This window comes from Dicentrarchus labrax, unplaced genomic scaffold (assembly GCF_905237075.1).
Source record: "Dicentrarchus labrax unplaced genomic scaffold, dlabrax2021, whole genome shotgun sequence".
In the NCBI taxonomy this organism is placed as follows: Eukaryota; Metazoa; Chordata; class Actinopteri; family Moronidae; genus Dicentrarchus; species Dicentrarchus labrax.
The window spans coordinates 18,215,779-18,230,291 of NW_026136711.1; the positions used below are offsets into that span (position 1 = coordinate 18,215,779).

A 14,513-nucleotide genomic window follows, 5' to 3' on the forward strand; every position below is an offset into this window, starting at 1 on the left:
CAGGCTCACTACGATCAACATTAGACTCTATCGCTCCTATAAAAAGGAAATTATTAAAACATAGGAGACTAGCACCTTGGTATAACCACCAAACCCGCCAGTTAAAGCAAATAGCTAGGAAATCTGAAAGGAAATGGCGCTCTTCCAAATTATCAGAATATCGCTCAAATTGGCAAGATGATCTTAAGATTTATAGAAAGGCCCTCCGTAATGCCAGAGGAGCCTATTACTCAGCACTAATAGAAGAAAATAAGAACAACCCTAGGTTCCTCTTCAGCACTGTAGCCAGGCTGACAGAGAGTCACAGCTCTATCGAGCCACATATCCCCATAAACTTAAGTAGCAATGACTTCATGAGCTTCTTCTATAATAAAATTATTACTATTAGAGAAAAAATTAATCACCAACTGCCATCAACAGTTATCAGTGGCTCTCCAAGTTCAGGGACTTCTGTCAATGTAAACTTAGATGTATATTTAGACTGTTTTTCTGCTATCGATCTTCATCAGTTAACTTCAATCATTTCTTCATCGAAGCCATCAACCTGTCTGTTAGACCCGATCCCAACTAGGCTGCTTAAAGAAGTTGTTCCCTTAATTGGCACTTCTTTACTGGATATGATTAATCTTTCTTTATTATCAGGATATGTACCACAGTCCTTTAAAGTAGCTGTAATTAAACCCCTTCTTAAAAAGTCTACTCTTGACCCAGGGGTTTTAGCCAACTATAGACCGATTTCTAACCTCCCCTTCCTCTCTAAGATTCTGGAGAAAGTAGTCGCCAAAGAGTTGTGTGACTTTCTACATAACAATAGTTTATTTGAGGATTTTCAGTCAGGATTTAGAGTTCATCATAGCACAGAGACAGCTCTGGTTAAAGTTAATAATGACCTTCTGACTGCTTCTGACAATGGACTTGTCTCTGTACTTGTATTATTAGATCTTAGTGCTGCATTTGACACCATTGACCATGATATTCTTTTACAGAGACTTGAGCATCAAATTGGCATTAAAGGAACTGCCCTAACCTGGTTTAAGTCATATTTATCAGATCGTTCTCAGTTTGTACATGTTAACGATGAATCCTCCATAAATACTAAAGTTAGTCATGGAGTTCCACAAGGTTCTGTACTTGGACCAATACTATTTACTTTATATATGCTCCCTTTAGGCAACATTATTAGGAATCACTCCATTAACTTTCACTGTTATGCAGATGATACGCAGTTATATCTATCAATCAAACCCAATGAAATTAATCAATTATCTAAATTACAAACATGTCTTAAGGACATAAAATCCTGGATGACCTGCAATTTTCTGATGTTAAACTCAGAAAAAACCGAAATTCTTGTTCTTGGCCCCAAAAACCTTAGAGACTCATTGTCTAAAGATATAGTCACTCTAGATGGCATTAACTTGGCCTCTAGCACCACTGTCAGGAATCTTGGAGTTCTCTTTGATCAGGATTTGTCATTTAACTCCCACATAAAGCAGACCTCTAGGACTGCCTTCTTTCATTTACGTAATATTAGAAAAATTAGACACATACTATCACAGACAGATGCAGAAAAACTAATCCATGCATTTGTTACTTCAAGGCTGGATTACTGCAACTCTTTATTATCAGGTTGCCCCAATAAGTCCATTAAAACGCTCCAATTAATTCAGAACGCTGCAGCACGAGTACTGACAGGAACTAGAAAAAGAGATCACATCTCTCCTGTACTAGCTACTCTGCATTGGCTCCCTATAAAATGTAGAATTGAATTTAAAATACTCCTCCTCACCTATAAAGCTCTTCATGGTCAGGCCCCTTCATATCTTAAAGAGCTCATAGTACCCTATTACCCCACTAGAACACTACGTTCTCTGAATGCTGGGCTACTTGTGGTTCCTATAGTCTCTAAAAGTAGAACAGGAGCCAGAGCCTTCAGTTACCAAGCTCCTCTCCTGTGGAACCGGCTTCCAGTTGTGGTTCGGGAGGCAGACACCCTCACCACTTTCAAGAGTAGGCTTAAGACATTCCTCTTTGATAAAGCTTATAGTTAGGGCTGGATCAGGTGAGTCCTGAACCATCCCTTAGTTATGCTGCTATAGGCCTAGACTATCGGGGGATTTCCCATGGTGCACTGAGCTACTCTCTTCCTCTCTCTTTCTGCACTCATTCATGTCCCTTTAATGCATGTTACTAACTTCACTTCTTCCCCGGAGTTCTTGTGCTTTCTCGTCTCGCAGGTTCTTGTCGATCCTGATGGAGCCTCCTGCCATGGTCCTGCTAGATTACCATTGCCATTACTGTTGTTGCTGTGCACCTGTCTGTCTGTCTGTCTCTCTCTCTCTCTCTCTCTCTCTCTCTCTCACCCCAACTGGTCGAGACAGACGACCACCCACCTAGAGCCGGAGGATCTGTCCTAGGTTTCTGCCTTTTAACAGGCAGTTTTTCCTTGCCCTTGTCGCCAAGTGCTTGCTCATGGTGGTACTGTTGGGTCTCTGTAATTAATGTTAAAGAGTTCGGTCTAGACCTGCTCTATTTGAAAAGTGTCCTGAGATAACTTCTGTTATGAATTGGCGCTATACAAATAAAATTGAATTGAATTGAATTGAATTATTCTGTAGTTTTTGAACGACAGCAGACAGAACACAATTCCTCAAAGCAAATACATCCCTTTTACTGTATTCGAGAGCCTTTAACCTACAATTTGATGTAGATGTACTTGCTTTTGTGTGAACCCTGTGTTGTAGTTGCATTGTAATTTCTGTATTCTGCTTTTTGTTGCCATATTGTCTTATCTGTCGGTTTTCCTACTCCATTTTGTATATATAGTTGCCATTTTCTTATGTGTTAAGTCATTGTTATTAAAGAGAGTCATTATTTTGGATGTTATGCACGATCATGAATGTTACGAACATTCTTTTTTTTAAATGTTTACCCAATATTGAGCAAGATAGTGTCATTATTCCGACTTATATTACAGAATAGGTAAGCTTTAAAAGTCATAAAGTGCTTAACTTAAGACCAGTTTACAGTATATTACACAAACTGAAGTTACAAACACCGATTCCTTGGAAGTAACTGAAGTTACAAACACCGATTCCTTGGAATTGGACTGACTCATTTTGTTGTGATCTTTTATGTCTCTCACACGTGTTTAACTTTCTGTTTTCTCATCACCGTCCCACTTTTCTTTCACAGAAACTGGCAGAACAGGAGCTGGGTTTTTTTCCTTAAACATGCTGTAACTTCGCACCATAAATAATGTGTTTTACATCCTCTCTACAGGCCTGGAGCGGGACAAGTTTGACAACAAGACAGTGACTTTTGAGGAGCACATCAAAGAGGAACACAACATGTGGCACTACCTGTTCTTTATTGTGCTGGTAAAAGTTAAAGATTCCACTGAATACACGGGACCTGAGAGCTACGTGGCTGAGATGATTGACGTAAATAAAATGCACAGACACACCCTAAAACACACTTCCCCCTCCTCAGATGATAGTGCAGGCCTACTTTTTTTCTCTTGTAAATAGGTTACATTTAGTATTAGACCACGCTGCCTTGGGGTTAATAGTGATCCACATGCTGCAAATCAGGAACAGCAGAATTGTTGACGTCCACAGGGAATATAAAGGACGTGTTTTATTTGCTGAGAAAGGTTTGCCTGCTCCACTGAGTTACTGCAATGGCTTGATGACTTATGTATTTCATCCCTGTGTCTTAATCATTTCAAAGCCGTCAGTGTGTTCCTTGGCTGTTTCTGTAGATTATAGCGGTATGCAGCAATCCTGAATGAGCAAGCAGCATGATACCTTTGTGTCACAAATGTGATCGAGTAGATTTCATCAGGATATGCCACTGAGTCAGACTTGTAAACACGTACTGGCCTGCCACACACACCTTAGTAAAGTAATGTGTTCCCCTTTCTTATCTCAATTGACAGACATGTTGGTTATGTACATTTAATTACACAAACAGACTTGTGCATACAAACAGGAAGTCTGTGGAACAAGACAGTACATGAGTTGCGGTTTAACTCTAAAACAGATCAAAGCATGATAAAGAATAGTCAGTCAGTTCACTGGGATTTACATTATAGCTCAGTATGAGATCATTCACTCTCCATTGTTACTCCTGTAGCAATAACACATGCAAGGCAGTTCCTTCGAAAAACAGATTGTCGACCAGTGTCATTTGGAGTTCACATTAAAGCGCCTGATTGCCAGACACTAGCAGCTTCCTGATTAAAAATACTTTTTTGACAGAACTTCAGCTTTATAAAGCTTAGCAAATGTACATTAACACTTCTGAATAAAAATAAAAAAAGTCAGTGGCTGATATGCTTGGTTGCCCACAGGAGCACAACCTGGACTGGTTCCCACGTATGCGTGCCATGTCGCTGGTGAGCAGCGATGCGGAGGGGGAGCAAAATGAAATCCGGAACCTGCAGGAGAAGCTGGAGTCGACCATGAGGCTGGTGGCCAACCTGTCTGGACAGCTGACTGAGCTCAAGGAGCAGGTATATCATGTAACAGTGAATCATGCACAGCCTCGTTTAGTTCATTTCTCTTTTTTTCACCACATTTTAACTGCGTCCTTGCTGCAGCGTCCATGGATTTGAATCTGACCTGTGGCCCTTTTTCTGTGTGTCATCCCATCTCTCTCTCTCTCTCCCACTTTCCTGTCCATCTTGGGCTGTCCTATTTAATAAAGGCAAAAAGCCCCCTCAATTGTTTTTTTTTTAAATGCACAATATATATGTGTAATATCTTATTATTAAGGGACACACTTGAGTTCTGAGTCTTAAAGGAATAGTTTGACACTTTGAAAGAAAGCACATAACTGTATTTTCTAGAGAATTACATAAGACAATTGTTACCACTCTCATGTCTGTCCGGTAAATACAAAACTACAGCCAGCAGCCAGTTTGCTTAGCTTAGCATAAAGACTGGAAATGGGGGGACAGAGGTTGTCCAAAGGTAACAAAACATACAAACCCATGCTAAATTACAGAGGTGATAGCTGAAAAATGTTCTTTTTGTTTCTCTGTGCAGATGACAGAGCAGAGGAAACAGAAGCAACGAATCGGTCTCCTTGGTCATCCTCCTCACATGAACATCAACCCTCAGCAGCCTGCCTGAGGGCCCATGGGGGGCCAGTATCACCAGTGCCTGAGCACTCCTGACAGTGTACCACATGTTAGACAGGAGAATGCCAAAATGTGTCCGTCTCCAGTGTGTATGTAGGTGGATGTCTGACAGTGTACTTCACCAGACGGTCCTACAATAAGTGTGCTTCTGAGTGTCTGTGTGAAGTGGAAGTTACGTGAGTACGTTACTCCTGGTCTGTGATGTGGATATGTCTGTGTGGGTGGAGTGTGCACCAAGTGCCTCGGGACCTGAGAAGCCAGTCCTGTAGGTTTAGGAAATAAAAACACTGACTTCAGCTTTACAACCCTGAAAGCCTTTCTGCATTGTACCACACTAACAGCATGCCAAAGTTCAGCCATTGTTTCTGAAGGAGTATTCCTCTCAAGTGGCCTTGTATAGAGGTTTTAATCCTCAGTATTGCACCAGCAAACTCAGGTCACATGTTGATTTGATTTGATTTTTAAAATATAGAGACTAAACAATCCTGAAGAGGACACCACACTTTTACATACTTTCTTAATGCTGTTATAAAACCTATACAGTGTTTTGTTTTTATCTTGAGGGCAAGCATTTGTTATCACTTTCATTATTTTTTGCAATCTCAAATGGAGGTTCTACTCGTTCCAGGACACTTAAGATTAAAAAAGCCTTTTGAGGGGACATTCAAACGTGCTGTCAAGAGATATATATAATACTGACCTGTGAGAACCTTTTCTCTAACTAACCATATAAAACCTACTGAGGAGAAGGAGCGAATCGTGTGACTGCTTCACTCTAAAGCCAGTTCCATGTTGTGCTCAATGATAGTGGTTATATGGAGGTCACGTTGTAGAACCGAACTTATAGGATTTTGGGAGAAATGTTAAATTAAATGTATTATTATTCTCTGCACTGAATTATATTTAGTCCTAAAGCACTGATATTGTCTGTAGCACACAAGTGATTGTTACGTTTTTGGTTGGTCACTTTGTAAAAGATCCACAAGAGAATGACTGTTTGAGTGTTTGGGTGTGTGTGATGAAAAAAAGAAGGACAAATAGATGTCATTTGGAGTGCTGCTCGACCAAACTGAACTTTTATACTAATAGATAGTTTGTGTCTGAATTGTACATTCCATTCTTGGAGTCTATTTAAATAAACAAGTGTGTAAAATGATCTGTGGGTGAGTGTTAAACGAGGCAAACACCAAAACATGTGGCATTTTTTGTGTGTATCTTATTATCTGTGTAATTACTTATTTGTTGACAATCAAGTGCTTCAGCCAGATGAATGAATAGCCTCACAGAGAAGTAATTTGCTGGCAGATTAACTCTTAGCGGTCATCCTCTACAAATAGGAAAGTGCACTTAGCTAATAACCCTGTTGCATGGGGTAATATTTCAGTATGTTGAGCACTTATTTAATTTTAATTTTAACTTTTTAGGCTTTTGTCACAGCACCGGAGGACCATATATAGAATTTTAAAATTGTAAAAACTGCCTGTTATTTTGATTTTCTGTATATATATCTACATACACTTTGCACCCAAAGAAAATTTTATGAACAAAAATGTTTTGAAATTGCCTATCTGTCAACATTACCATTCAAACATTTAGCCATTTCTCACATATGTATAATATTTTTAACTGCTTTAGCTTGTGTCCAATAATAAACTACATCAGCATACAATGATAGCATATGAAAAACTCAGGGACCTTTGTCAAAGAAAAATAAGGTGTTTTCCACAGTATTCTCCAAGATCTTGTAACATACAATATATACAAGGGGACCAGAACAAAGGTATCATTGACAGGATTTTTAGGAATCCAATTCAGTGTTAAATTGTGTTACATTTACCTACATTATCTTCAAAGGGCATTCCATGTTGTTATTTAATTACAACTGAGTCACTGCGACCAGTCATTTTGTAATTACTGTAGTCTTGTAGCTCATTTCTATTTAATTCACTACACTCCAGGAATTTTCTAACAGACCTGTAGCTCACGTGGTCATACTGATGGCTGCTTTTTTTAACTTATTTTTTGTCACTGATAAGTTAGATGGATAATCCAAATAAACTTGCTCTTATTAGCATAATAAATAATTACAATATTTAACTCTGGTGAATTTAGTTAGTGAGAATTAGAGGGTACACAAACTTAATTGTGATAACCAAAAATGTACATTAATTTAAAAATATAAAAAGCTGTCAAGCTCTGCCTTTAAAAATACCTTCAAATGTCTTCTGCCTTGTTGAGGAGTGGGTGTAGCCTTGTGTCTCTCATCTGGTTTGGCCGACTGGATTTTGTGTTTCTATCTTGAAATCAATAAATTGTCCAAAAAAGAATTGAAGCAGGGACTTTACTAAATGTGATTTCCAGGCAAAAAATCTTGAGAGACGTGGTAAATTGAAGAACAATCTGGATGGAAGAGAAAATGTTACAGCTGTCCTCCAATCCAATCACACCATACTTCTTACTGTGATAGATATAATTGCTTACCGCTTCACAAAACCCCATTCATTCTTCCTTCATAAGGAGGACGTTGATCCACATTGACTTTAGTTACCAGAGGAACAAATGATGGATTTTAAGGGGACTGATAAAAAAACATGTTGTTGACTATTGGTGATTGTACAATTAAGGCATACATCCTGTTTACATGTGACATGAACATACTGTTGATGTATTAGGGTTATTGATTATAGATCATTTCTCTGTAGTCTTATTGAGTCTGGTATTGTAACATTGCATTTTTATATAAAAATATTCTATTCTTGTAGAGAAAGATAATAAATATGTAGTCTTAGCTGTCTTTATACACCTTTTTATTTGCTCTAAGACAATAATTTCATGAAAATCTGCATTACAACAGGGTGTACTTGTAGCCTGCAGCAGACAGGTGCAGCCGCCGTGTGCTGGATGTGCCCTGCGCGCTCAGCAGGCTCCCGGGGCCATGAGGAGATCAACGTGACAGCCGGCAGCGCCTCATGACAATAAACACGGACTCCACCAGACACTCATCCACGCACAGGTGCACGTGGTTCTCCAGCCTTGACCACACTGTCTATAGTGGAGCTCACCTGCCTTCTGCAGACATGTAGATCGATATACACTGCTAAATGTTGTGTATTATTATTGTTGTTGATGATATTATTATCATTACTATAACTATTAGTAGTATTATTAGTTGTAGTTGTAGTAATTCTGTTGTTGTTGTTGTTGTTGTTGTTGTTATCTTCTGCGGGGACAAAAATCAAACTTGAAAATAATTAGCCTTTAGAAACTGCTGTTTTCCTATATAATTCATGTTATTGTCAATATAAAACTACAGTTTTACTTTTTACATAAAATTACATTCACGTTGTCCACTAAGTGCAGAACATATAATATAATTATTTTTTTTATAATTAATTTCTAAAACGTCAATGTATAAAAGTGACTTGATGGCACAATGAAATTCACTGCTATATAATAATCCTTGCAGAATATGATTTCTGCCTGCGGCTCCTATAGTAATGTACTTGTTGTGTTTTGTTCTGGCAGTATGTACCATACCCAGCCGCCTCTCGTGCCCCAGGCCTGCTGAACTCCTGCACTGGTCCCCTGCCAGCACGTTCCCAGAGCCGTGGCGATCGCAGCCTTGTTTCCATACACTTCAGCATGGTGGTACACGGGATCCGACACGGGCCGCCCCCCGCTCTGACGTCCGCCGCCGTCCGCCCACTGAGGCTGCTTATCTGCAGAAAGTGGGCCGTCCCTCCGCCGAGGATACAGCGCCGTTTAACACGTGAGCCTCATGTGACAGAGGTAGGTCAGGCTGAGCGGAGAGTCAGAGGGTTTATTTAACTCGTCGCGCTGTCCTCCCCCACTTTTCCAACTCGCCACCAAGAGGGTTGCCTTCCTTGTACGGCGGGAACACGGCGTGGGGATCGCACGGACTAACTTAAGAAACAATAATACCAAAATAACCATTACATTAGCAAAGCTAGTGTTGAACAACAAGAATTTTAAAAACAACTTTTGAACCGTTTTGGAGCATTTTTAGTGTATTTCACTTAACTGCTGCTTTACAACTTTTTTCATCACGCGTAAATAAATGCGTATGTATTTGTGACTGCATTGGAAAAGTACCTCGGCTTTGACTGCGTAATTGGACTAAAGAGAATGGAGCGAATTCCAAGCGCGCAACCACCTCCTCTCTCCAAACACCAGGCTGATCTGTCAGACGTGCAGGGGTAAGTTATACTTTGAAAAAACAGCTTCTACTAGACTGTGTAGCCTTTTCCTCAAACGCACTTGATGTATTATTTATTGTGTAGGCTGTATCTTATACTTCACCAAACCGTCAAATCATTTCTCACTGTTGTGCTCTTCTTTTCTTTTCTTTTTTTAGGATGGATTTCCCGATGTATGTTTATAAACCAAGGCGAGGAATGAAGAGAGGAGAGGAGAGCAAGGTCAGTTATTATTTTATTTCTTGCCAACTTGTTAAGTTATAACCATAGAGCTTTTTATTAAAGGGTGTGAACTATAAGGGGGGGAATAAGGCTGGCTGTAGTCCTATAGTCCCAGAAATGGTTGACCTCATTTCTGCTATGACATAACTCCTGCTGGAGTCCTCCCTATCGGTGTGACTGCCTCTGATCATACAGAGCGATCTGTGTGCTCTCGATCCGCTGAATTAACCCCAAAAATGCTGTTTATTCTTGTAGGAAACCTACAAGCTGCCTCACAGACTTATTGAGAAGAAAAGGCGTGACAGGATAAACGAGTGCATCGCTCAGTTGAAAGATTTATTACCAGAGCACCTGAAACTCACGGTAAGTTCATGCTGTAGCTGGGAGGGATAATGGGATTCACTGTGTTGAGTGGCATGCACCATCGAGTGGCTGTTCAGTGGTATTACATCCTTTGCGCTGAGTGCGTCAGCGGACAGTGAATGACAGGTCTTACTTAAGAGGATGTGTCATAAATTAAACTGGGGATTTAAAAAAAAAAAAGGTTCAATACAATACTAGATTTAATTGTAATATAATGAATGGTCCTGACAGAATATTACTTATTGAATATATATGATCCCATTTCAGATTTAATATTTCTTATAGATTATTGTTTCCTTAATGGTCGCTGCTGTAAGTGTTGTGATGATGGGACAGCCAAGATTATGTGTACATGGGTAGTAAAGCTTAGTCTCTATGTGTTATATAAAGTGGTGAGGATGTGCTGACTGTGTGTGTTTCCTACAGACTCTGGGCCATCTGGAGAAGGCTGTGGTTTTAGAGCTGACGCTCAAGCATGTGAAAGCCCTCACCTCTCTTCTGGAGCAACAACAACAGAAGATCCTCGCTCTGCAGAATGGCATGCAAATCGGTGAGCAGCAGATCACTTACACACACATGCACAGACACATGCAAATATGCACGTGGAACAGGGTGGTTTTGTTGGACAGAATGCAAATTACCAAGATGAATATACAATGGCAGGATTATGCAGAGCTACAGGGAAATAGGTGACTTCAAATATAGCTATAGTGGTTGGGAAAGGATTGTTGCATCAATGTCAACTTGCAGAATTGCAAACTGAATGGTTTCTTGTTGTGTTTACAGAGCAGCCTACTGTCAGCCAGGAGAAGTCAGAGGAGATGTTCCGATCTGGCTTCCACATGTGTGCCAAAGAGATTCTTCAGTATCTAGCCAATCACGAGACTGATGTAGACTTCACACCATCCCATGTGATCAATCACCTTCACAAGTTAGCTGCGGATGTGCTGCAAAGTCCGGCCCGACCCCACACCCCTCTCAGCCCTCGACCCGAGGAGATCCCTACCTACCACCAGCACCAACCTCACAAGGAGATTCCCACCAGCTTACCCCCGAAACCCAGCGAGGGCTATGGGAGGAACTGTGTGCCTGTCATCCAGCGGGCTTATGCTCCAGCGAGCAGTGAGCAGAGTGGCAGTGATACGGATACAGACAGCGGCTATGGGGGGGAGCTGGAGAAGGCAGAATCAGGGGCACCACAGAGACGCCCAGATTACTATGGTCAGGAGAGCCAGCTGAAGCGGGCGCTGAGCGAGAGGCAGAGGTCCGGCATCAAGCAGGAGGATGATGAGCCCCGCCACAAACGACCTCGGGTGGAGTCATCTGAGGACGAGCTGCTCTCAGGTGGAGAATCGTCATCGTCTAGCGGTTATGGTAGTTACATGAGCGTATCACCCAACCACCCACCTCCTCCACATCCCCTCTGCATGCCTTTCTACCTCATTCCACCCTCTGCTGCAGCCTACCTGCCAATGCTGGAGAAATGCTGGTACCCCGGGGCCATGCCCATGCTCTACCCTGGCATGGGAAGCTCTTCACCCTCCATGTCCAGTGAAAGACCGCCTCCACCTCAGTTAGTGTTGTCTCCCAGGGGAGGCTCACCAGCCCCAGCCATATCTCAGACCCCCATGGACTCCCCTGCCCTCCTTCAGGCACTAAAGCAGGTACCACCAATCAACCTGGAAACCAAAGACTGAGAGATAAGAGAACATGGGTGAGGAGATGATCCTGTTCAAGTACCCAAGAGCAGAGACAGTAGTCGGAATGAGAACTTGGCTGAGCCTTTCCATAATCCATCCTCATTCCTGTCCCCTGTTCCTCAGCCTGGAGGTCAAGAAGCAAACAGGAGAACTTGAAATGATCAAGAGGAGAAGGATGGGAGAGCAACATCCATCCACATTCAGAGGATACAAAGCTCTGGTTGAATGTTTAATGCTCAGTGGTATTACTCAATGCAAATGTATCATATAAACTGGACCTGCCCTGCACACACACACACACACACACACACACACTTGGTTGAATGTAAAGACAGATGTGTTTTAGATGCTGCTGTTAAAGTATGAACGCCGATGACACTGATTCATCTCACTTGTAGCTGTTGCAATAGAGACACGCCATCTTTATACTTTAGAACAGTGTTGCCTCAAATGTTAGCGGTAATATTTCACCCAAAGTTTGTTGCTTATGTCCTGTAGGTCACCTTTATCATCACTGAAAATGCCCAGAAACTATGATGACTGGCACTATAAAATACAAGGGTTTCCTCAAGTGTGTACAGACAAGAGTAAGGGTACACCCAAATGCATGGATGAAGGAATGGCCCACCACATGACTACACTGAATGAGAAGTCTTGTTTTTCATTGACAAACAGACCGTTGAGATGGATTTTCTGTAATTATTGTTCATAGACTTCTTGTACATTTCTATTTTTGATACCTGTTCTTGCACTCTGTCCCTCCGAAGAGATAGAAGGTGGGTAGAATGTGGATAATTGTACATTATGTACTCAGAAACTGTGTACATACTGTAGCACTGTGCTGGACCTGGTCTGCATACTCAACATCTGTTTCTGCTCAAGTCAAACCTGGTGTTTGTTCTTGCTGTTGCCTTTTTTACATGTGAAAAGCTGATAAATCTCAGATGTTTATTCTCTGTACTACGTATGAATACTGGAGTCAAAGGAGCAAGGAGGAGAGAAGTGAATGTAAAAGTTTTACCAGAAGACTAGTTTTCTATAGAAAGAGGTACTTGAGATTTTATATTTTGGGACCTACATGGAAGATGTTTGATGTACATATTTTGTCTATAAATGTTGATATACATTATATAAGTGTATTAATAAAGTATTTTTTTTTCCCGTGGAAAATGGCTTTGATTGTGTGTATATGGAGGAGAAGGAGTGTGTGTGTGTGTGTGTGTGTGTGTGTGTGTGTGTGTGTGTGTGTCTGTGTGAAATAGCAGTGAAATTCAATCTGTTCAGTTTTAGTTCTTTTACAGCGCCACAACACTCATGTCACAGGGAACACTTATGTAATGGCAGATCTGTAGCCAGGCGCTCCTGCTGGTTAACCGTCTGTGCCCACTAATACAACAACAAGTGAATGCACATGAGTGTTTCAGTTAATCTCCTGAGGCAATAATCAGGATCCATCTGCATCTTGTCAACAGCCTTGACGGGGAGACATATTTCTTATTGGCTGTATGATTCAATATGAATAGAATATGAATGCTATTATCCCACAATTATTATTATCCCAGAAAAAGAACATCTCTCTATATTTACTCCCCTAGCGCTATACTGTGCAGAATGGAGAAGTACTTCAAAACATGCAGATGCATTAATTACAACAAAAACTTATCAGTTGCTACAACCTGTATTGTATCGTTCAATCACATTTTTCAGCTATGTATAGCACTTTTGATCATCAAGGTTTATCTCTATGCTATTAACACGTTTGCATTTCTACACAGGCCCAGTGCATCAAATGTCAATGCGCAACATAACATTTTCAGTGACATATTAGTGTGGTTTCCGTTATCATTTTAGAGCTGTAGGAGTGTTGTTTTATTCCATATCTGGTTTGTTTGCACAAGCTGAAGTCTAAGGTCCACGACCTGCACCCTAAATGTCATTAGTTCCTCCTAAACTGATTATCTTTAAGTTAATTTCCATCAATTTGTGGAAGGAGGAGTTGCATGTTTTTTTGTTGTCATGAGATTTAATTTGCGAGACGTGTAGCTTACTCATTATTTCAGTCAGTTTAACATTTTTCTGTAGTTAAATAGTGCTTTAAACAGTCAATCTATCTTACCTCAGTAGTTGGGTCTTTGGGCCTAGTGGTTAAGACGCATACCACATAACCACAATATCTCCGCTTTGACCTTTGTTTCACTGCGTAGCCATCTATCCCTCCCTCATTGTTTCCTGTCTGTTTCTATTTCTGTCAGTCTGTCTAATTAAGAGCAAAAATGCCACCAAGAAACTCTTTCAGTTTGCCAATTTCTGGAGTTAATTATTTTAGCCATCTAGTTCAGGCAAACGCCCAGACATCATTAGTTCTTTTTAAGAAATTGTAAATTACATTTATTTGGTCAAATATATGGCAATTAATGTGTATTGGTTTCTAAATCGTTCAGGAAGGGTCTGTTAATCAAACAGTGGTCAACCGTGTTAAGACCATCCACACTCCAGTGCTCTTGAAGTCCCCTTCCACACAAAAATATGTTCTTGAGTTTCACTGTGCAGAAAGATGTACACTAGAAGGATGCTTTTATCTGCTGAAAGTGAAAAGGTTTTCTGTGCTCACTGAGTCTGATTTTAAAGGTCTATGTGTAACATTTAGAATGGAATGCAGAAATTTAATATAATATTCATAGGAATGTTTTCATTAGTGTATGATCACTGAAATATAAATACATAGGAATGGGATCTTTACATTTTAAATTTTTAAGTTTACAAGCTATTTTTACATTTTGACTATATGTTTGTAAAGAGGCTGAAATACCCGATACCAGTATTGCTGAAGATGCACCAACCAATAAATACTGCCAATTATTTCCT

At 40.5% G+C, this 14,513-nt stretch overlaps 2 protein-coding genes across 7 annotated transcripts in view; both read left to right on the forward strand.

Annotated features, from left to right (window-relative positions):
- The window catches only part of LOC127371503 (inositol 1,4,5-trisphosphate receptor type 1), a 77,018-nt gene extending 70,716 nt beyond the window's left edge, over positions 1-6,302 (forward strand). For all 6 annotated transcript variants that reach the window (XM_051414336.1, XM_051414337.1, XM_051414339.1 and 3 more), the window contains 3 exons: positions 3,283-3,443; positions 4,355-4,516; positions 5,052-6,302. In XM_051414336.1, coding sequence (XP_051270296.1) covers positions 3,283-3,443; positions 4,355-4,516; positions 5,052-5,138 — 410 coding nt within the window. In that variant the 3' untranslated portion in view covers positions 5,139-6,302. The remainder of the gene's footprint in view (positions 1-3,282; positions 3,444-4,354; positions 4,517-5,051) is intronic.
- Positions 6,303-8,927: 2,625 nt separating this feature from the next.
- On the forward strand, positions 8,928-12,818 carry LOC127371515 (class E basic helix-loop-helix protein 40). The gene is made up of 5 exons (XM_051414366.1): positions 8,928-9,363; positions 9,522-9,585; positions 9,841-9,948; positions 10,375-10,498; positions 10,735-12,818. The coding sequence occupies exons 1-5, from the start codon at positions 9,293-9,295 to the stop codon at positions 11,643-11,645; spliced, it is 1,278 nt and encodes a 425-aa protein (XP_051270326.1). The 5' UTR covers positions 8,928-9,292; the 3' UTR covers positions 11,646-12,818.
- The last annotated feature ends 1,695 nt before the right edge of the window (positions 12,819-14,513 follow it).

Excerpts from the sequence above, each read along its gene's own strand:
- LOC127371515 (XM_051414366.1), top strand. The coding sequence starts at position 9,293 with ATGGAGCGAATTCCAAGCGCGCAACCACCTCCTCTCTCCAAACACCAG. Across the intron at positions 9,949-10,374 it reads CAGAGCACCTGAAACTCACG|ACTCTGGGCCATCTGGAGAA; the intron begins GTAAGTTCATGC and ends TGTTTCCTACAG. Across the intron at positions 10,499-10,734 it reads GCAGAATGGCATGCAAATCG|AGCAGCCTACTGTCAGCCAG; the intron begins GTGAGCAGCAGA and ends TTGTGTTTACAG.